Source organism: Carettochelys insculpta, chromosome 7 (assembly GCF_033958435.1).
Source record: "Carettochelys insculpta isolate YL-2023 chromosome 7, ASM3395843v1, whole genome shotgun sequence".
NCBI classification, from domain to species: domain Eukaryota; kingdom Metazoa; phylum Chordata; order Testudines; family Carettochelyidae; genus Carettochelys; species Carettochelys insculpta.
The window spans coordinates 66,094,580-66,117,818 of record NC_134143.1 but is presented as its reverse complement, the minus strand read 5'-3'; the positions used below and the strand labels follow the sequence as shown (position 1 = coordinate 66,117,818).

General features: G+C 49.9%; 1 protein-coding gene and 1 long non-coding RNA gene across 2 annotated transcripts in view; one reads left to right on the top strand and one right to left on the bottom strand.

The window, feature by feature from the left end:
• SHOC2 (SHOC2 leucine rich repeat scaffold protein) overlaps positions 1-19,251 on the top strand; it is a 135,134-nt gene extending 115,883 nt beyond the window's left edge. The window contains exons 9-10 of the mRNA XM_074999185.1: positions 18,001-18,078; positions 19,198-19,251. Coding sequence (XP_074855286.1) covers positions 18,001-18,078; positions 19,198-19,208 — 89 coding nt within the window. The 3' untranslated portion in view covers positions 19,209-19,251. The remainder of the gene's footprint in view (positions 1-18,000; positions 18,079-19,197) is intronic.
• On the bottom strand, positions 1,495-21,799 carry LOC142015577 (uncharacterized). Its single transcript, XR_012646191.1, has 4 exons — positions 21,665-21,799; positions 15,761-15,832; positions 1,810-1,967; positions 1,495-1,666 (listed from the first exon to the last, which is right to left on the bottom strand). It is a non-coding gene; the product is annotated as an uncharacterized LOC142015577 (long non-coding RNA).
• Between the last annotated feature and the right edge of the window lie 1,440 nt (positions 21,800-23,239).

The following is a 23,239-nucleotide window of genomic DNA, read 5'->3' as shown; positions in this document are numbered from 1 at the left end:
ATGTTGAACGTCGAAGTAGGGCGCTATTCCCATCCGCTCATGGGGTTAGCGACTTCGACGTCTCGCCGCCTAATGTCGATTTCAACTTCGAAATAGCGCCCAACACGTGTAGACGTGACGGGCGCTATTTCGAAGTTACTGCCGCTACTTCGAAGTAGCGTGCACGTGTAGACGCAGCCATGCTGTAATAACGGGTGGGGATGTTAGCTTCAGAAACATACAAAGGGGTCAAGAAACATTCGAAACTCTCTTTCAGATGTCCCGAGGTGCATTCCACCACTGTTATGCACCTGCTCAATCTGTAATTAAACTTCTGCTTGCTGAGGTGCAGGGGCCCTTTGGAGGGTTTCATCAGGCAGGGTTGTCCAATATAACAATCGGCATCTCCACATCGCCAATCCTGATTTTCTGATCAGGGAAAAAAAGTCCCATCCAGGAGCTTTTGGTACAGTCTCAAATTTCGGAGTGTGCACGCATCGTGAACCCTCCCTGACCCGCCAGTGTTGATGTCGGTAAAACGACCTTTGTGATCTACCACCCCCTGCATGACCATGGAGAAATACCCTTTTCGATTAATATCCTCCAATGCCAGATGAGCTGGGGCCATGATGGGGATGTGCGTGCCATCTATTGCCCCACTGCAGTTAGGAAAGCCCTGTGCAGCAAAACCATCCACTATGGCCTGTATGTATCCCTAGGCTCACAGTCTTCGTGAGGAGATGCTGACAGATTGCATAGGCCACCTCCATCACCACGGACCCCACGGTAGATCTACCCACCTCAAACTGATTTGCCACTGACCGGTAACTGTTGCGGGTTGCAAAGTTCCACAGTGCAATTGCCACTGAATTCTGTACTGTTAAAGCCAGCCTCATTTTGGTGTTGCTGCACTTCAGGGTGGGCGCCAGTGTATCACAAAGGTCCATAAAGGTGGACATGTGCACGGGAAAGTTCTGCACCCACTGCTCATCATCCCAGGTCTCCAAAACAATGTGTTCCCCCCCTCCCCAGTTGACACAACTGCTGATCCAAAATGAGGACGACGATGTCGGCAGCAGCATCGCTAGGCTAGACAAGCGCCATTGAGCTTTGGAATTGAAGGACAAGTTGTGTGACAGCCACTGTGGTTGCTGAAACGATCTGTGCTATGAGTTGGAGCGTTCGTGGATCCATGGTTGCGCTGGAATGCTGCAGCAGGAAATGGCGTGATCTCCAGTTCTCTTTTTGTGCAGTTACTGATGTAATGAATCATGGGATGGGGTTGGAATTCTGGGATGCCAACATGAAACACCACAAGCAACTGGGGCTAAGGCACTGTGGGATAGGTACCCACAATGCAGTGCTCATGCTGTCTAACATGCACAGGACAATGGGGATCCAGAGATTCAACAAGGAGAAAAGGCAGGTCAAATTTCAAGAAGCTCTGTGGACACTTTATTCGAATTCATGATATTGAGATTAAGTATTTGATTTTATTGTATATCGAATTTATCTTGTAGTATAGATGCAGCCTGAGTGTATCACCTGCAGCCTTTATTATAGGCCCTAGGGGTACTCTGCCCCAGGGCTGACAGCCCATCCTCTTCAGTGGGGTGGGAGCATTCCACTTTGGTCATAAGTGACGAGGTAGAAATCTCTGGATACTGATTCGTTCCAGCATCCCCTGCTGCAGGCAATGAGAATGACAAGGAGTGTTTAGTGTAATATGCATATCAAGTCTCTATTGCATGCCCCTTTAGTGCCGGGGTGAGCAAAGTCAGCCCTGGTGCTGGATCCAACCCAGCCGATTAGCAGAATGTGCATACTTACAGCCAGCAGCATGTGTTCAGCCGCCCCTCCAGCCACCTTGTTCTGTCTGCAGCCGAGTTGCCCCTAGGAGCCTCCTGCTAGCTGTGCAGAGGGAGAGGAGATGGAGGGAAGAGGGTTGTGTTGAAGTCATGGTGCTCCTCCACCGCTGTATCCCATCTCTGCAGAGCAGGGACCGGGGAGAGGGAAACGGTGTGAAGCATGGATGGTAAGTGACTCTCACAGGAGTGCAGACGGGGTTGGGGGGACAGAACAGATTTTCCTTCAAGAGCCGGAGGGTGGCTTCTCTCAGAAACGGCCCCAGTCGCAGCCAGCACACACTGTCGTACATACCCCTTCCATGCCGCAGTCATGGTCACCTGCACACTGCAGCATGCACTCCACCTGTGTCACAGTCTGCCTCTCTCACATGCAGTGTTTGTCTTTCATACACGCTCCCTTGGGCTCTCTCTGTACCCCCCGCCTTCTGCCCAAGGCCCCGCCCCTTCTGGGGGGTCTGGAACCGACCTGTGACCAGCACCATAATTCATAGAGTGGCCCCTCTGTGAAAATTATTGCCTGCCCCTGCTCTAGTAGGTAGTTCACACAGAGAACAACCTACTACTGGTGCAAATGAATGGAATTATCCCTGCAGCCCATTAGGCTCCATATGTGGCCACCGAGACACTGTTTACTGTTGCATGGAGGAGGGTTGCCAGAGGCTGCTGGTTTCTGTCCATGTTTTGTTTCTTACTGGTATTAAAGTGACACATGCATAAAGCTAGGACATGTGACGTGAGGGGTGTGTTGATTGCCCACAACATTGACTGAGAGGGCTGTAGCTCCCTCTGCAGCCAGTCGGAGGGCTGCTATAGTTCAATCAGCACACCCTAAAAGTTCCAGGCATAGAAGTGCAGTTAGCAAAGCCACCTGATCCTGGGAGCCCCCCTTGCTTGTGGCCCACTGAGGTGAGGCCACTTACGCAGCCCACTCCCTAGCCTAGCTTGCATAATGGTGGGTCACGCAGTAGCGATCTATCCTTTCTGATGGATACAGGTGTTGTGGAGCGTTCAGGTCACCAGGGTCTGCATCCCCATCCGCAGTCAAATGCGACTTCTTCAGTAGGTAAAAGAGAAGTTCTACTGGTTGATGGGGACACAGTGTAAAACAGATTTATCAGGACAGAAACCAGAAGCTATCAGTTACAATCCATCCTGGGGAGAGGGGCCCAGAGGGGATCCCTGAGCTGGGGCCCTGGCCCCCTCCTTCCCTCTCCAGCCACACAAGACTCCCCAACTCAGCTGCCCAGTTCCAGTTCAGGTAGCCAGGCTCCTCCTCCTCCTCCCTATTTTGTCCTGTTCCCCTGGGAAGAAAGGTGTCACCTGTTGCCTAGGTTCCAAAGAGCATGGAGGGCCACTGCCTGCGTGCGAGAAGTTATCACACCCGTCACCAATCATGCCCTGGTACTGGGCCCAGGGAAACTGAGGCACCCACTTCCGTTTATGGCCAGACAGTAGGAAACAGGTGAACTAAAATCCTCACACCTCACTTTGTCATGACAGGTTAATTTGCATGTGTGTTGTGGGGGTGGGAACTGGCAGAGGGAGGGAAATGCATCCCATCCCCTAGCAAAACTGCCTTTGTAAAATCCACACACAGAACAAGCCCAGAAAACAGAATAACTCCTGCTCCTGCATGCGGCTCCAGCTTCAGGTGTACACATGTGACCCACCTGCTTGTCCTGCTGCGAGTGGTGTTTTGGCTTTTGGTTTGAAGAGGACAGAAACGCGGGGAGGAGTCAGGCGCTGTAGCTGGTTCTCTGTCTCTGCACACCTTCGTGGGGCAGGGCCAGAGGTATCGGGACAGTGTCTGCGTTTTTCCAGATACTGGACCCCGTGAATGGTCTGGTGTGCCCCCCGCCCAGTGTTACCTCATTTAGACACAACTTGCTTATGTAATCAGGCATGGAAATACACAAGTGTCACAGCCAGAGTGTGGCTGAAAAATTGCCAACTTTCCTCCTTCTTCACTATAATTGTAAAATAAACCAGTTGGAGTATGAATCCCGTGTTTCAGTGGACAGTCTATAGAGCAGGCCAAACAAATCATTCTGTATGAAACTGTAGTTTGTACTGACTTGGCAAATATGATTTTATGTAGCTTGTTATAAAACTAGGCAACTGCCTCAGTGAGGTTATGGATGACTTCTGTGTACCTCCAGGGGTTTGTGGACCTGTGGGTGAGACCCGCTCCTTCAGAGGCGAGGGAATGGTAGTAACTGGACATGCTTAGTAGCCGTCTGGTAAGCCTGCTGTCTGTTACCTTGGTCCAGCAGCTCAGCACACTCCTTGTGGACACCAGCTGAGAGCTGTAGATCAGAGCTCAGCAGGAAAAGGTTATAAACAGAGGAGTTAGAGCCCGCCCTGTGAATTCAGCTGCTGAGCAAGGTAAGGCTGAGATACATCTGCTGAGAAAGCTGTGTCTCTGACCCTGTGCCACTTCAGATCCAGACTGCTGCCTTCCTGTTTTACTAGCAGCTGAGATGATGCTGTGGACTCAGGGCTGGAGTTACTGCTGACCATGAGGCTCTTTGGGCTCCTTTTGCTGGGGAGTTCTGAGGGAGCTGTGGGCCTGTCCTCTGGCTTGGAGGAGTCCAAGTGTGAGGTGCAACCACTGAGAAGTCACACGTGGGCATGTGCATGTATGCCCTGGGTTGGGGGTGGTTTCTTCTGTGACAATTTTAGGCACCTGGTTCTACAGCTTATGAATTATGGCCAATGTTACGAAGTTGGTCTGAAAACCACTGTAGCTTGAAGCCCTCTCTATGGGTGTCCACCATGCCCTGCCACCTCCAGCCTGAGGACAGTCCTCAACTCCTATCAACGGCTCACGGAGCTATGATGGGAATGTGCCGAGAGATGATTCTTCCTCCTCTTATGTGAGTGGCGGGGAGTGATGACAGCAGTGGACACTCGTGAGCCACAGAACAAAGGATGTCTGGTGTGGGCAGGACTGTGTGTCAAAAGACTCACACAGCTACAAAGAGGGTTGGAGTGAAATGAGAAGGAAGTTGGGAAAGGGATGGTTGCTCCAGGCTCAGGAGAAGTGTCTCCATGTTGCAGGAACCCAAGTTGTACTCACAGCAGAGGAACTTGGATGCCCCTGACCAAAGCATTTGGGGGAGTAGTGAGGAAACTGAGGCAGGGGGCTGTCTGTCTTGTTTTGTGTGGAGCGGTACCTGTCTCCTGGGATGAGCTACAAGAGTGAATCACATGTTAAAGTCTGGGCACAGGGCCTTGTGTGTAATGTGCTTCCCAATGCCATTTGCCTCCTATCAAAACAAAAAGCAGTCAAGTAGCACTTTAAAGACTAATTAAATAATTTATTAGGTGAGCTTTTGTATCTAATAAATTATTTTGTTAGTCTTTAAAGTGGTACTTGACTGCTTTTTTGTTTTGATAGTATATAGACTAGCACAGCTCCCTCTCTGTTACTATTCAACATGTGCCTCCTGAGTGTTAAATGATAAACCAGAAGGGTTCCACCTTTAATAGAGTTCAGGAAGAGGGTATGTTAAGCTGTGTGTGTGGGGAGGAAGGGTTAGCAGTGTCTAGGCAGTGGGACTATAGCAGCCAAGTTCTCAGGAAGAGTAACAGAGAATTGCTTTACACCCCTACATGCACCCACACAAAATGCTGCTTAAGGAGCTTCAGCAGAGAGGTGGGATGAGATGGAGGAACGAGGGGTGTGAACAGTTGTACATAATATAGCATCCTTGTAACTTACAGCATATGAACGTCACATCTGTGTCAGCTCAACCTGAGCAAACCATCCTGAAGGAGCCCCATAGCTCACAGGCTCCAAGACGCCATGTATCACCTTCAGTTCAAGGCTAGCAGCATTCTACCCTACCTGGCAAGCTATCACCTCCAACAAGTGGGTCTTAGTGATTGTACATCAGGAATCACTCTCACGAGTCCATGCTCATGCAAGCAGCACAACTTCTTCTGCAGCTAGGAGCCATAGAGGAAGTACCCACCGAGCACAGGGAAAGGGGCTTCTACTCATGCTGCTACTTCACACAGAAGAAAACAGGGGGTCAGAGAAACAAAAAACAAACAAGGTCTGTGAGGTCTTTGAAGACATCTCCTTGAAGAACTTGATTTCGAGCATGAAGCAACGTGCGCTCGCTGCCCTGGTGCGGTTCCTGTTGGTGATCATTTGCCTCTGTGAACTCCTAGGTGTGGTTTCCATTGGGCAAGACACTCTTGCCTTGCTGTCCTTTTGGGGAGTGTTGCTGTGTGGGGCTGACAGGGTGATGCCATCTGCTGGAGAGATGGTGGAACTTCCGTGGTGGTTCAAGTGAGTCACACCAATCATTTTACGAATTGCTGGGTTGATGTCAGCTGTTTTTATGTTTGAGTTTATGGAGCTAGCCAAGAGGAGTTTATTATGCCTACAGCATACATGCAGAGAGGATAGACAAACAGAAAATGCTCTCTCTGGAAGATTGCAGCATGAATTCTAACACATGAAAACCAAGAGCAGAGAGAGAGAAAGCAGGCTGCTCACTCAACTCATCCCACCTTGCTTTAGGCTGTCCCTGCAGCCTAACTTCTCAAGATTCAGAGTGCACCCTTCCCTTCAAAGCTCCCTTGTCTGCGTGCAGGCACAGGAAACACCTTACCACCAACAGTGCTAACTTTTCATCCAGCTAGCCCTTGGAGAAGTATCACAGGCCGCATGCCGTTGGCAAGAGGTAACATTGCCAATATGATTTGTATTAACATAGACCTACTTGTGAACAAGGCCCCACTGTGCCAGGCGATGTATGAACATAACAAAAAGCTGGTTCCTGCTGCCGAGAGTTTATAGTGAGCCATAAAATGAAGCTGAGACTTACTTGAAAATGGCTGCTGTTTTAACAGGTGAGGGGCAGCTCTTCACAAACCCAAAGCAAGGGTGTTCCAAAGCAGTTGGTTTAAATCTCACTCAGCTGAATTTCTTGCTTGAAGTATGTCGTGTCTGAGGGCTGTCAACACAGCCAAAAGATGTGTTTCACCTGCGTTAGCTAACTCAGGTCAATGCTGAAGTGTAGACACAGCCTCTTGGCTTTTAACTGGAGCTGTCTGCTGGAGTTAAAGCCTTCAGAGGTTCCACTTGAGCACGAACCTGACTTGAAAGCCAAGTTGTCGTGCATGTGCTGCTATTTTAACCCCGGTAAACTGGCCTGAGTACAGCTGGTTTTGCAGTGTAGCCACAACCTGAATGGTGGTAGCCAGATGCCTTCAGCTTGCCCAGTGCAAAAGCTGACACAACGTGGGTGAAAGGGGAGGGCATGCAGCAGCAGAGCTTTGCGACAGCCCTGACCTCTGCACACATGGGTGTGCACGAGGGAGCCTTCTCTTTTCGTCCAGCCTGCTTGCTCCTCCTTTGCTATGGTGTCCCTGCTCAGAGCTTGCTAGCGGCAGACGTCTGCCTGCTTCCAGGGCACCAAGGCTGCGGAAGCAGCTCCCCACTCCCCCTTCTAGCCAGGGCCATAAGTAAGCGCTTTACCCAGGCCGGAGAGAGGGCTTACTGCAGCAGGACCTGCAACAGCGCAGGTAAAAAGTGGTCACGTCCCCTTTTGCAGCACTTCTAAAACCAAGCAGGGGTGGAGAGTCCAGGAAGTGAGAAGAACAGATGAAAATCCCTGGCTCATTTCAAGCAGGAAGGAATCTTAAACAGCACCACCCCTACCTCCCTCGCCACTTTCATATTATGGGGAAAATCCTAGTAGGGCCAAATGCTGCCAGGCTTTGAAAGCCCTGGCCCTGCCTGCCATTGGTGCTGGTGGCAAGCAGAGTCCTCAGCACCTCTCAGAATCAGATCTGCCTGTGTACAGAGTCATGACGCCACATGGGCTCTGATATGTGGCATCAGAGAAATGCATATCTGGTATCACTGACCTCATCCTTTCCTCCTCATTCTCCTTCACCCACAGGCCCTCTTTTGCTGCTAGCGGTGGCGGTTGAGTGCCCCTCTAGGATGTAAGCATGTGCTGGAGATGTTATTGCCAGCCTGTCTACACAGCAATTTATTTGCCTCCCCTTGATGCATTTCCAATGAATTCGGTCCCTGGGAAAGGACAGTGTTTGCAGGGCTGGGCATGTGGGGAGGTTTTACGAGCAGGTTTGACAGCTGGGTGATCCCGCAGCATTATTTCTTTTTTGCCACTAGATGGGGAAATAAGTAATATGCGAATGCACCTGAGCCTTGTAATGTTCAGCTGTGGGGCCTCCTTGCTTGTAAAACAGCTCAGCTGTGCTCTGCTTGCAGGGAACCTGTGATTTCAGCCAATTCTCCTGCCAGAGCTCAGCTGGGTCAGTGGCTGCTGCATCAGCACACATCTGGCTCTTTGATCTTTGGAACCTGACAGCAGTCAGGCTGGAGCTAGTGAAATGGCAAAATCTGTGCAAAAGGTGGCCAGAAAGGCAGGGGGAAACAAATGCCTCTGTCAGTCCAGCTCCGCATGCTAGTTTACGACAGTCAGTGGTGATAGGTGGCCTGTGCCTTTCGGTCAAGGGTTCCGAGGCTGTTCTACAAGGCATAAATTAGGTCCTCGTCACTCCTTTCAACGCCTTCCCCTTCTTGGGATGTGATCCTGGAATTAGAGTCATGTGCAGGGGGGCCAACAGCCGCAGCAGGTCCCAGGGCAAGGTGGGAGGAGTGTGGCTCTGCTTCCTGGAAAAGGCAGGGCTTTGGTGAAAGGGGTGGAGCCAGGGGGCAGCCAGTGCTCACAGTGCCCAGACTGCAGCATTGGCTCCACCCCCCAGCCCTCAGAGGCTCACGGAGTACCTGGCATGGTGGTTCCAAGGGGCCCAGGGCTCCAGCGACCACCACGGATGCAGGAGCAGTGGTAGTGACCTGGAGCTGTAGAATTGCTGGACCCCCAGAGCAACCGCCCCCTTTGTGCCCTCTCTTGCTTCTCAGTGGACATGGTCATGTGGGTGGAGCCACTGGAGCAGAGGTGCCAGGATCCCAGGGTAGGATGTTTTTACCCCTCAGCATGGTCCCCTTTCAGCCTTTGAGACCTTCTCTATTTAGCTTAACAAAGAGAAGTTTAAGGGGTGATTTCTACCTTATGGTCTGTAAGTGTCTACGCACAGAAGAATGATTTAATAATGGGCTCGTCAAGCTAGCAGAGAAAGGTAACACCGCATGTGAATGAAAGTTGGGAATACAATGGACCCCAAGATACGTGTGCTTGAGTTGCACACATCTCAGGTTAACACAACTCTGAGTGGTGGGAGCTGGTGCCTGGCTTCAGGCTGCAGACCACTTAGGGGAGCCAGGAAACTGACCAGTTCTGGTCAGTTTCCTGGTTTCTGTGCATAGCTGTCAGCTGGGATCCAGGCACCCACTCACAGGAGCAGGGAAACTGACCAGCGCTACTGACCCGGCTACTGTCAGGGGTGGCAGCTGAGAGCTCCTGTCCAGGGAGGCAGCCTCCCTGCTCCTGCCAGGGACGGCAACAGTCAGGCTGCTGCCCCTGACAGTAGCCGTTTCCCAGCTCCTGTCAGGGGTGCCAGCCTGAATATTGGCTGCCCCCACCAACAGGAGCCAGGCTGTTGGCTGCCCACCACTCACAGGAGAAAGGAAACTGACTGGCGGTGCTACACTGGTCAGTTTCCTGGCTCCCCCGAGTTATGCAAAATTTGACTTACGTGGGGTTGTGCAAGAATGCAACCCCCACATAAGTCGGAGATCTATGGTAAGGTGTAAATTGTTAACAGTGAGAGCAATTACCTGTGGGAACAATTTACCCAGAGTCCTGGTGGCTTTTTCACCACTGGCCGTTTTTAAATAGAGTGGAGGTTTTCCTAAGCAATCTGCTCTAGGAATTATTTGGGAGCTATTTTATGCCCTGTGTCATGCAGAGACTCAGACAAGAGGAGAGGGATGGTCCCTGGGGTGAATATGTCATCTTTCTAGCTTCCATGTCAAAGATATTTCCACCTGATCCTTTGTGTTTGAAAGTGCACTTTTCTAGAGATGAAACTCTTTACTAGCCTGGGCTGGGCAGAGGTGTTTGGAGGGGGCGTGGGGGGACAGGAAAATGTCCTGGACAATTTGTGTTTGAAATATTTTGGCTCTTGCTGGTAACTGAATGATTATTCACAACCTCAGCTTCTCAGCAGTAGGCAAGTGGTATCATCCCCAATTCAGTTAGGCTAATCTACCTCTGTCCCTCAGAGATGTGAAAAAGCCACATCCCTGAGTGAAGCCAATCTAACCTCTAGTGAAGAAAATACTAAGTTGGTGGAAGAATTAATTTATTGACCTAGCTACTGCCTTTCAGAGATGTGCATTTACCTAGGCTGAGCGTTGGCAGGAGTAGTATGTACACAGATGTTAGAGGCACTATAGCTGTGCCACTGTGGAATTAAGTGTGGATGAACCCTGAGCAATAGTGATAATAAAGGACTTGGAGAAGCTCACAAATGAAGGTTATGGCAGAAGGGGACCTAGCACTCAGGTTTCCTGAGCCATCGGTGACTTCTTTGAGTGCTGACCCATAATGTGTGACGAATACAGACCTCTTCCTTTCCTTAAAAATGAACATAGAAGACAACACTTAGGTCAGGTCAGAATAAAGTGTCCCGTCATTCATTGCTGGAGTGCTTGATAGTCTTGGCATAGGCACCTCTCAGAACTGGGTCTGCATTGACCAGGAGTGGTAACTATGAGCGGGAGGCAGAGAAGGGTCAGGCAGGTGAAAGCGTGTGGTTTCCACACTCTCAAGCTGTGCCATGGAAGCAGCCTGAGAGTGGCCCAAATGCAGCTAGCCCAGACTCATGAGTCTCAGCGATTCAATATCTTTTAAAGCGGAAATAAAAACGAGAGACGGGAGCAGATTTTGAGTTCTGGGGCTGAAATAAATACTAGCAAATATGTAATAATAATGAATTTATAAGATAAATACTGTATGATGCAGCCTTAGAACTCTTCCCTCTCTGGAGTTGTAATCTCTGCCATGGAGTGATTTCTACTGCCCACAAAACTGCTAGTTTCATCTTCTGCCCTGTCCTGAGAAAAGCGCCACTGCAGCCAGAAAGCCCCATGCAATTAAGAATCGTGCCAGGAGAGGTGACCAAAGCCAAACGAAACCTACTGAAATAGGAAACTTGCCAAGAGCAACAGAAAAGCAACGTACAAAAATTGAGAGACTGAGGCCTGACAAAACAATCACTCTGCCTACGTGTCCTCGGCAGGCTCCTGTACTAAGCTGTTTTCAATGGTAGACAGACATGAAAGAGTGGGTAATATTCAGCAGAACAGCCCTGCAACCTGATCTAGACTCCTATGTATGGGGGTCAGAGACAGTTTGCCGGCTTGCACATCAAAACAACGGGCTTAGACATCAGCTCAGATCGCTACATTAAAACGTGTGTGCGTACTGCCTTACTCAAATACCATAGAAAGTACCGCCAGCAGCTCAACAGCCAAGCTTGGTGGAAATACACGGCCACAAACAGGGCTCAGATGCTGTGCATGAATAAGCAAATAGAGTAAGATTAATATGAGAGAACCAAACCCCAGACTAAGTCACGTCCTGCCCAGAGAACACACAGCTGGCTTCGTCCAGTGTCACTAGTTTCTGACAGGACCGCAATCACCCGGCCAGTGCCCTGAATGGGACATGTACAGAGTGTGATGGTTCCTGAGCAGGTGAAGGTTTGTAAAATGAAAGAGAGTTCAAATAATGTCCCCCTTAGACATGACACCTGCTCCTGTTCTCTGACTACGGGCCCTGGCCTAAATGGGAAAAGCTGGATTTTCTTTGCATCATCAGTGTGTGCTCATGACCTGGGCTACTCTGCGTAACCACCACCTCCTGCCAGGCATCTTGCAGTTGTGTCATTAGGTGATGTGCCATTGATGTTCATGGGAGTTCTCCCTGAGTAGGGGCTACGGGATCTGGCTCCAGGAGGGAAAGCTCACAAAAGCCCTGCTTGACAAAAGGAGTCCCTGTTTCCTTTCCCATTGACTTCCATGGGAGAGAGCTGGGCAAGACCTGCATTGCCGGTGTTTAGCTGGCCCTAGCTAGCCTATGGCCAGAGGCCTGAATGGGACAGTCAGCCTGGTCATAGATTTTTAAGTACAAAGGGACATTGGTGAAAAGGAGCCTCTAGATATAGAACCTGGCCCTGGTTTCTTCAGGCCCCACCTGGCCTCCTAGCAGAGCCATCCTTAGGCGGGTGCAGGGCCTGGGAACACCCCTTCCAGCCCAGGCCCACTCATCTCACCCTGTTCTTGCTCTGCCTCATACCACCCTTACACCCTCCCTGAAGTGATCCTGGGAGCCAGTGGAATGGAGCAGGCTAGAGCTCGGTCACTCCACTTCCTGTCCCTGCTGGTGAGTGCAGGGCCCGACCCTACCTCTGATGTCAGTGCCCAGTTCCTGCTAATCCCTTAGGCCACAGCTAGCCCCACACTTTTGTGCCCCCCGGAGCTTGGGGCCTGTGGTAGTTTCCCCCAAACCATCCTCTGGCTCTGTGCAATACAGGCCAAAGCATTCCATCCAGTTACCCCTTTATTGTGCTTAATTACTTGAGTTATCAGTGGTTCCCAACTTTTTCAAGACAGGGACCCATTTTGACAATTCAGTAAGACTTTGCTACCCAAGGCAATTCAAAACTGGGGGTTGGGTGGAGAAAACACGCCCCCACCAGCCCCCAGCTTAAACCCCACTCAGCCCCAACCCTGCCCTCACTGCCACCAGGTTTAATCACCTTTCAGCCTTGTGGGATCCCTGGCTGGGAGGTGACCCCCGCAGCCCCGAGGCTGGGAGCCAGCTGGGTGAGGAGCCCCGATTGGCTCTCAGCCCCTTCCCCACCCACCTCACACAAGTTTCACGAACTGCCCCCCCACTGCTCCTTAGCTGGGCTGCTGCCACAGCTGCTTCCTCTGAATGGCTCCCAACAGCTCTCCTATTCCCGTCGTCTACCTGCAGTGTGGGCACATCCCTGCCCTGCCTTGCTAAAAGGGGTTTAATTGGTTTAATGGCTGGATCCCTGCTCCTAGCTGTTAAGCCCATTAAACTGAATTTCATTTCTGTGCGGTAAGCCAGGGCAGGGACTGGGAGCCTTAGGAATGAGCAGTAGCCGTGGCAGGAGCTGCAAATGGCTCCTTTAAGAGCAATGAGTCTCAGAGCCACCCAGCTGGCGCTCCTTACCCAAATCAAATCATGACCCATGTTTGGGTTGTGACCCGTAGGTTGAGAATCTCTGTTAGATGAAAGCATGTCTTCCAGAAAGGCAGCCAGTCTTGAAATGACTATTTCAAGCAATGGAAAAATCTTCTCCTTCCCTTGGCAGTGTGTGCCAATGGCCAATTATTCATAAAACATTTCTCAGGGAACATTTTGTACATGCTTATCAATAGTTGCGTTGTTCGGATAAATTCTGGCTCCTCATCTAGTCTTCAGCTAGGCCACAGATCGGCCTCAAAAAGGTGTCTGTGCATTCTCCCATCAAGAACTGTTTTCCCCAATAGCTAAGCCCTGATTTGTATCTAGCATTTACAAAGCAGAATAGGTTTGAACCCTTAACTATTGATTGTCATGTTCCCTTATTCCGCATGTTGTAATTCTGAAAACCAATATTTCCTGGAACTGATTGTACAAACTGCAGACTGTTTCTTGCACATGTTCTCATAGTGATTGTTTTTGTGGACTAGCTTACCCTTCATGATTTTCTTTATGGCATTAAGTTAGTAGATGGAAGACAGGTGGAGTGTTTTCATTAATTATAATCCCCGTTTGTTGCTCAGAGGCAGGCCAAGAGCCCCAGTTCACTTGTGTTCTCTAGAAACAACCTCCTGACAGAGCTCATAGAGGAGAGGTATGCACACTGAACCTGCTTGCCTGATTAAGCAAAGGGAAGCTGTAGTTCACCTTGTTTGTGAGGTGTGTAAGAGTGCATGTTCTGAGGGAGGGAGGCAGGGAGAGCTCAGTGGTTTGAGCATTGGCCTGCTAAACCCAGGGTTGGGAGCACAATCCTTGAGGCGGCCATTCAGGGCTCTGGGGCAAAGGAAGAAAAAAACATGTACAAGGATGATGCCTGGTCCTGCTACAAGGGCTGGGGACAGGTCTCAATGACCTCCTGAGTTCCCTTCCAGCTCTATGAGATGTGTGTCTGCTTATGTTTGTAAGCAGGGTCTGCAAGGACTCTCTCCTGAGGGCTGGTGGGTGGGAGGGGTGACTTTAGGAGCAAGCACCTACTTTGCCTAGCTACCGAGTAGACAAAGCTGTGTTGCTTAAAGACAGAAACTTTGGCTGGTGTTGAGTTACAGCTACAGATCACTTTTGTATCAAATGCAGGGGGAGCGAAACGATGTTATCAGTGTTGTCATCTTTACTATACGAGTAAATGGGGGCAGAACTCTGCTTAACTTGCCCCAGATAAGGGGGCCGCTCTCTCTTGAAAGGACTCCATTAAGCCAGAGCTTTGAATGCCAGACCTTGTAAAAGTAAAAATGTGGGGACCGGTATCCTAGCCAGGAGATGTGAACCCTCCCTAAGGATCCCTGCTCTGGTTTAACCTGTTCCTTCTAACTGTCCAAAGACAGAGCTCAAAAGATTCCATTAGGAGCCTTTTGTTATTTTAAGAGCTGACCATCGCTTAGAATCATGGAATACTAGAACTGGGAGGGGCCTTAAGAGGTCAAGTCAAGTTTTCTGTCCTCATAGCAGGACCAAGCTCTAGATTCTAGAGATTGTCCCTGCTAGATATTATCTATGTTGTTAAACATCACCAGTAATGGAGATTCTACAACCACTCTAGGCAATTTATTCCAATGATTGTAGGGGTACAGTGTCTGGGTCCAAACGAAGAGCTGAAAGTCACTGAGAGCTGGGTGGACCCTCAAGAGACTGGCTTTTCAGCAGAGGTTACAGTGGAGAGGCAGGTGGCAGAGTGAGTACAATGGAAGTTGGTGAAGCACTAAGTGGGGTGGAAGAAGTGGCTACCAGGGCAGCCAGCAGAGGGGAGCCATGGTGGACGGCCAGACCGAGTGCTCAGATAGTGGAGCAAGCCACGTAAGTGCCTTCTTCCCTGGGTCTGAGGTGAACCTCACCTGAGTCCTCACTGACCAAAGGCAACCACACAAGAGTGGGTGTCCTGCTCACAGTTTTATGATTACGAATCTTGCTTGTCACAGTTTCCGTGATCTATGTTGGGTGATTTCCCTTCTTTCCTTAAAACTGTCTTTTCTACACTCACAGTGGGTCTACACTAACCTTAAAGTTGATTGTAGATACTCAGATCCAACTGCTGCACTTGAATAGCTGGAGTTGATGCATCTGCGATTGACTTATCTGGCTGTCTTTACTGAGGGAAGTTTTTGATGGGAGAAACCCTCCCACTGACCTCCCTTACTCTTCACGAGAATGAAGAGTAGAGGGGTTGACGGCTTACGCTTGATAGTTCAATTTTGCCCCACTAGGCGTGCAAAATTGAAGCCCGGAAGATTGACCGTGACTGGGTCAATCTCCTGGATAGTGTAGACGTACCCTCAGATCTCTTGCAAGTGGGGAGGTATTGCCTCTCAGAGGCACCCAAAGTGGTGTGTGTTTCTCCCATGTCACTGGGCTCATGCCAGTTCTGTGCTATCCTGTTGAAGAGGAACCCCTAGATATTGAAGTTGGATATATTCTGGCCCCACCTGCAGAAGGGTTACATGTTCCGAGAACTCACCATTCCCTAGCACACGTGCAAATGCCATTGGAATGGGGGTTGGAGGAATCGGCTGATGGCAATCAGCTTTCTGTGGCCCTGACACATCAATAATCTTTGATTTCACTCATTAGCGAAGATAAGAATATGCTCAAAAAAAAGTAATGGCCCCTTCTGCTACTGAGCTGCTCAATGGGTGTCTCTGGGGGAGAAATCTGCTTACTATACCGATAAAATCAAACTCTTTTGTCTCTTACCTGTGTGGCTCCATTATAGCTGTCGGAGAACAGCTGGATTCTGATCCGGAACTGAGCAAATCTGAGCTGTTACTGAGAGAGAGAGAAATAAAAAGGGATTCAATATTCTAGAGTCCCTTTAAAAGCACGCAGCTGAACTCTGCTCCCAAAAGCAACCCCACAAAAGCAAAGGAGAAAAAGGGGACTAGGGTGGCCATCTCCCACCAAGTGCCAGGATATTCAGAACTGGACACTTTGGGCCAGATTCATGATGGCCCTTAGGCTTAGTGTGAGGATGCGGTCGGCCTGTGATATACAGGAAAGCAGACCAGCCGGTCTGGTGGTCTGTCTAAGAGGCTGCTGTGACCCAGCTGGCTGATTTCAATAGGCATTAGGTTCCTAAGTTCAGTTGTGAACATGGCCTTCATTCCCCAATGTTCACTTCCTGGTGTTTGCATCATCTCATGTGATGGAATTTCCTTTCCCTTCTTTCTGGCAGCTCCTGATGTCAAAATCTTGCCCTTTCTGCTTTTCACCCCTTGCTCTGGGTCCCCATGCAGCCGCAAAGGGTGTGATTTATTACACTTGTGCGTGGTCTGGGGAAAGGACAATAATGTTGTCTGTGCATCACAAAGGAAATGGATTCGCTGTCCCATGTGTTCAGCAGGTCAATTAAATTAATGTTGCATTATGCAGTAACGCTGGCAGAGCAGCACTAAATCAATCTGAACAGGATGAAATGAACAGCGAGAAAGGGCGGTGAAGGAGGCTCTGTGTCTTACTGAGTCACCTGTGCACTCTTGGACAAGGGGAGCGACAGTTCTGTGCAACACAGTCAGGCCTGGACATGCTTCCTGGGATGTCACTGGTGCTCCTTCTAGGAGAAACAAGACCAGGATGCCTTGAGTTAATAGTACAGCTCTAGGGCCAAAGGGGTTGAGGTGGGCCCTGCTAGATCCTAGATGAGCGGCATAAGGCCACGAGAGAGTACACCAGTGCAGTTTAGAGACAACATACGTGTCCCCATGCTGCCCTCACTCCCTCCTCACCCACCCACCATGCTGTGCAGGTTGTGCCAGGAGGGCACAAGTCAGGGAAGGAAGGTAAGTGGTCTCAGTGCTGCATCTTATGGGCTGGGATTCTGGGCTGCAGAGCAGTTTCTGGAGTTGCTCCAAGTCACGTTCTTGGAGACTGTGGCCTCTGCCACAGCCCAGAATCTGGGCATCCCACTGATGACATAAAGCCACTTTCCCTCCCACCTTGCCAGGCGCTGCGTTCTTTGTGTTGGGTCGCTCAGGAAGCACTTCACAGAATCTCGGGGAAAAAAGCTATATGCCTCAGTTTCCCCAATGGAAATGGAATAACTTGGCTTTTCTCTCAAGCCTTGTCCATCACATCTAATGATACTGTAAGCACGTGGGGAGTGGGCTGTCTTTTGCTAGGTATTGATACACTGCTCAGTTCAATAGAGTGGTACGTTCATCTGGGCTCGTAGGTGTTTCTCTGTAATAAATAAAAAAAGCGCAGAAATATTTCACCACCATTCCTCACCTGTATCATACAAGCAGCAGGATGTGAATTCCTAGATCAATACCTCCCACCTTTGAATATAACAATTTTGAAAACACACAGGGCATAGCAAGCAGTATGTGTAACAATAAGCCTAGCTTATGATTGTCTACCGTTCTTTCTGTGTTCTCTCTCGGTCCCTGTATTTCTTGTCACCTTTCCTGAGTTATGGCTTTATTTAAATTGTAAGCTCCTTGCAGCAGGCATTTTATTTATCTGTAATTCACCACAAGCACCTGTGCAAACTTGAGCAGTACCGGCAAAAGCATATAATAGCAGCCTGTTTGTAGACATCATGTGAGCTGTACGATACTGTGGTTAACAGATGAGAAGGGGGCTGTGGATTTAACACATTGATTTGTATCAAATTTCCTGTGTCACCAGCAAATAATTTCAACTTTTTGGCTTGCAGTTTCCCATCTGTTAGAATGTGGCTCCTCAGGGTTCTCACTAGAGTAAAGACAAAATATTTTTAAATATATGCTTTGTGAAATGGAATGGTATCACAACAGCCCTTATCAGATGGACAAAGGCAGGTTTTCCATGCAGGTCTCCCTCTCTCTCTCAGGGACTGGAAGATCCACCCAGCGCCTCAGAGATCTTCTGTCAAAATCTTTCTTGCAGTCAATAAGTCTCCACTAAATTGAAATATTCTGACTAGTTTTACTTTCTCTCATGTTTCATCTACTTAGACTGCAAGCTCTTTGGGGCAGGAGGGTGTGTGTGCATGCGTATCTACCGTAAAGAGGCTTTGATCTCTACAGAGAGAGGTAAGCTCTTGAAATTAGTGCAAAATAATGATAAAGTGCTTTCTTTTGTGGCCAAGAAAGTCATCACATTATTCTGGTCACTCACCAAAACAAGATGGAGAGAGATACAGTTCATATCTTTATCGCTTTGTGAAGTTCTATTGTGTCTTGAATATGAAACATACATATGCATTAGACTTTAGCCCCAGATCCTCAAAGGAATGTAGGCACCTAACTTGCATTCAAATTATTTGTGTTCGAAGTTTTTTAATTTATGTGTACCTGCTCTTCAAATTACAGCTGTGACCTCACCCACTAAACTAAACACCAGAAATCAGAGCTTCCTCCATTTGCAGTCTGGAAGGGTTTTAGCCTTAAAAAAACACACCAAACCTGAAATTTTACCTGCAATAGCTAATACGGCCAGTAGGTGTCAGTGCACCCTCACTCTGCCCCAGTTCTTTCTAGCTCAAGCCATCTCAGAGCTACTTGCACAATATCCTCTATTTACACATGCACCAACCAATTCAACTCAAGACATGCTGTGAAGTCCTTTAAAACCAAACAGTATTGCCCTGGTCTGTTCACTCCCTCTGACGTGTCTGGCATTGGCCATTGTTGGAAGAGAGGATATTGGATTAGATGGACTGTTGTTCTGACCCACTACGGCTGTTCTGATGTTCTCTAAATTCTTCCCCCACCCTGTGTTCCCTGCACAATGAGCACTATCCAGATGAGCATTGTTCTAGGTTAGGATTTGCCCTGCATGCTTGCCTCTATAGTTTAGAAAGCTGGTTTCCATCTCATATCACCTCTGACTTCCTCCCATCCCTCCACACAAGCACACTTTGTGGGGTTGCATGGAAGAAAGGAGCCTCACGTGAATCTCCACCCTTGGATTCCATGTACCTTGTTAATTAAATTTTTCAGTGGCTTCAGCTGAACATAATCAAGAATGCTGGAACAACTTGATTGGGGGCATGCTGAGAGCCACTGAACGAAACTGTATATAAAGGAAAACCCTTCGGGGGGAAGAAGCTCCCTCCCCCCACACACACCCTAGTTCCAGCATCTTTGGAAACAATGTTGATTAGTAGTTCTGTGGATTTATGTATTTGTGTGTTTGTATTTCTATTACAGTACCACTGTAAGGCAGCAGTCTGAGCGCTGCTGAAATTCACAGTAAGAGTGCGTATATCTACATTACAGCAGCCAAGGAGGAGTAATTCCCATCACTGGTTCAAAGCTGCTTGCTTTGCTTGAGCACTGGTGACACAATGGGACTATATTTGGGGTGCTTGTCTCAATCGTGGCCCATGCTGGCGGGCGCATACTGCTAGCTTCAGGCATTAGCTCAAGCAGAACTGGTCTGTGTATGCAGTGTCCCTGAGCTGGGAATTACACCTCCTAGCTGCTATGCAGACAGGCCCTAAGACACACTCCTTGTCCTGAATCGTTTGTAATCTGAATACATTTGCAGTAAACTCTTTCATCTCTGGAAGTCCTGGGACTGGGACGTTGTTGGATATTCAAATAGTCTGCATAATAGAAGGTATACCTAGCAATGCATCATGCTAAAGAAAAACAAGATTCAATATTAAGAAACCAGCAAAAATATATGCAAGTTCTTTATTTACCAACAACAGCAGTATTGTACCCTGTAAACTTACACTACATTTGTTGTATTTATTTGCATTTACTTTCACTCTACTATACTTATGGAAAATGTAACTAAAATTTACTTATGGCTAAAAACCTTAGTAATCTGAGAGTTCCAGATAATAGAATACCAGACATGAAGGAGTTTACTGTATTATCCAAGCTCGTTCATACATCACCACTTGGATCACATACTCCATAGTCAAATTCTTTTCCTCCATAATGTCGCTGGGTGGAAGCGGGAAAATAGCAGCTTCTGACACCTGGCATGCTGTCCCTGGGAGTCTGAGTTGATTTAGTGCCAGCATGCAGCACCTGAGAAATGCTGCCAGTTCTGTGCACCTCCCCCTCTCCCAGCCTTTCAAAGGCTGCTGTCACAGCAGCACCCACAGCATGACAGCTAAATCAAACAGCTGTTCTAGGCACACCAGGCAAACTGCCTGGCAAAGCGCCACATGGAAAAGGGCAGTAGTGGACATAGCCAGAGGGCAGCTCCAGGAAGCATTGGGTGTTCTGTAGCTTTTGGTTATACCGGGTTAAAAAAAGTGTAGTGGAGGCACCTGTGATGGTCTGGGGCCCCCTGGGTGAAACACCTACTGGAGGTGTGCTGAGCTCCTTGGGAAAGTGCTGCAACTTAAAGGTGAGGGCAGAACAGCCTCCAGGGGAACTTGGTGGGGGTGAGGGGGTAGAAGGAGGGAGTGTGAAGTGGTTTCTTCATACAGGACTTCTGCTTTGATTCAGTAGCAGAGAGGTAGCTGAGTTAGTCTGTATCTTCAAAATCAACAAGAAGTCCTCCGGCACCTTATAGCCTAACAAAGCTTATGCTATAAAACAAGTGTTAGTCTATAAGGTGGCACAGGACGGCTTCTTGATTTTGCTTTGACTCAGTGACTCTCAGTACCCCCACTATAAAAATTGTTCCAGTGCCCCTGAGGTGCAGCCTCCTTCCTTTGGCTACCTACCTTCACAGAGAGATTGTCAACACACACACAGGAGTGCAACACCCCCTCCAGCTGACACCCACAGGATTGTAACACCTGCCCTCCACAGAAACACATAGCAGAACAACCTGTCCCCTGCCAACACACATAGGATCCCCTCAATATACACAGGTGAGCAACACCCTCACTAGCACACACAGAAAAGCAATACACCTCTCCCTCGGCATATACACGGGAAAATAACCCCCCAATCACACACATAAGGTATCAGAACACCCCCCATCACACACACAAGCACAACACCGCCACTCCTCCCCAGGACTGCACTCCCACGCTAAAACGCACGGCAGAACAACACGCGCACGTGCACAAAGGGGATGAACAGTTCGGAGTAGCCACACGTGCATCCGAACACACCGGCATTAGCTCGCTCAACGCTCTCTCACGACTAATCGCCCCCCGTCCCCGCTCCCAATGCGCGCACACCGCACAAGCACAGTTTTAACAACCCTCCGTCCGCGCCCCCCCCGAAAGACTAACCATCCCCGCCTCCCCCCGCGCTCTAACTATCCCGCCCCAGCGCGCGCGCACCATGTTCTAACAGCCCCCCCCCACCACCCGCCACTGTTCGAACTCCCCCGTCCCCGGTGTTCTAGTTAACACCCCCGGCGCGCGCACTGCTGTAAGTAGCCCTCCGCCTTACCCCCCCCCCCAACGGTTCTAACTGCCCCGGCGCGCGCGCACTGCTGTAAGTAGCCCTCCGCCTTACCCCCCCCCAACGGTTCTAACTGCCCCGGCGCGCGCGCACTGCTGTAAGTAGCCCTCCGCCTTACCCCCCCCCCCCAACGGTTCTAACTGCCCCGGCGCGCGCACACACACACACACGAGAGTGCTAATTACCCCGGCCCCGGCGCGCGCACGCTTAGGTCATGAACAGCTCCCTGCCACCCGCTAAACCGTGGTGTAAGGCCCCCCCTGCCCCCCCCCCGCAGCCCCTCCGCGCTTACCAGGCCTCCTCGCCGCCCCTCAGCCGGCGGCTCGAGGGGCACAGGGCTCCCTCAGGCAGTCGGGGGCCCTCCGGGCGCCGCGCCGGTCTTTGGGCGGCGGCGGGGCCCGGGGCAGGAGGTGTGTGGCGAGAGCGGCGGGGGGCGGGGGGCGGAGGGCGGAGGGCGAAGTGAGCAGGGCCGGGAGCCAACGCTGTGTGTGAAGGGGGATGAAGTGTGTGTGAGAGGTGACCAAGGCTGAGGTGTGGGTTTGTGGTGACCAAGGGGTGTGTGTGTGTGTGTGTACGTGCTTCGTGAGCAAGGATGTGGTGTGTGTTTGTGATGCCCAAGAAGGGATGTGTGTATACGCATCCACCCATAGCAACCAAGGACAGTGTGTATGTGTGTGTGTGTGTGTGTCCGTGCGCATACACCCACATAGTGACCAAGAATGATGTGTGTGTGTGTGTGTGTGTGTGTGTGTGTAGTGACCTGCGCTTTGGTGTGTGTTTGTGGTGCTCAAGGAGGTGGTGTGTGTGTGAGAGAGAGAGGGAGAGAGAGAGAGACCAAGGAGTTTGTGTGTATGCGCGTGTGCACGCGCACGTGCCTGTAGTGACCAGTGACAGCGAGAGCGAGTGTGTGTGTGTGTGTGTGTGTGTGTGTTGTGACCACCGAAGCTGTGGGTATGTGTATGCGTGGTTGTGGTGACCAAGGAGGGGATGTGTCTGTGTGTGCACATGTGCATGTAGTGCTGAAGGACAGTGTGTGTGTGTGCATGCACACTTAGCGACCAAGGAAGGTGTGTGTGTGTTTCACCAAGGAAGTGCGTGTGTGTGGGGGTGACCCTGGACTGTGTGCATGCATGTGTGCACATAGTGACCAAGGAAGATAGGTGTGTGTGTGTGTGTGAGAGAGAAAGAGAGAGAGAATGGTGATCAGGGAGGAGTGGGTGCATCTGTAAATGGTGACCACCAATGTTCCCTCTTTTTTTTCCGTCCATGGATGGAATAAATTTTGTTCTGTCCACCAAGGCATGTGCGGCTGTGCACCACCAATAGAAACACAAGCTGCCAGCTGCGGGTGGCTGTGGCTGCTCTGCTAATTAGCTCGGCAGCCCCTGAATCTTTTGTTGGCCCAAGTAAGTGTTCAGCTTACAGGGAACACTGGTGACCAGGGGTGTGTGTGTGTGAGAGAGAGAGAGAGCGAGAGAGCGAGAGCAAGAGACTTGTGACAAGAGACAGATGTCTGCGAATGATGACCAGGGACAAGCATGAATGTGAATGGTGACCACTGGGATGTGTTGTGTGAGTGTGCGTCTGTGAATGAGGACAAGGGACATGTATGTGTGTGAATAGTGACCAGGGACATGTGTGTGGATATGGTGATCAGGAGTGGGTGTGTAGATGAGTGTGAATAGTGACCAGGAAGAGAGAGGTGTGTGTGTGTGTTTGTGTGTCTGTGAATGGTGACCAGGAATGTGTGTGTGCAAATGATGATGAAGGAGGGCTGCGTGGGATGTGAATGGAGACAAGGGAGAAGTGTGTATGGGTGTGAATGGTGAGAAGAGAGGTGTGTGTGTGTTTGTGAAAGAGAGAGAAT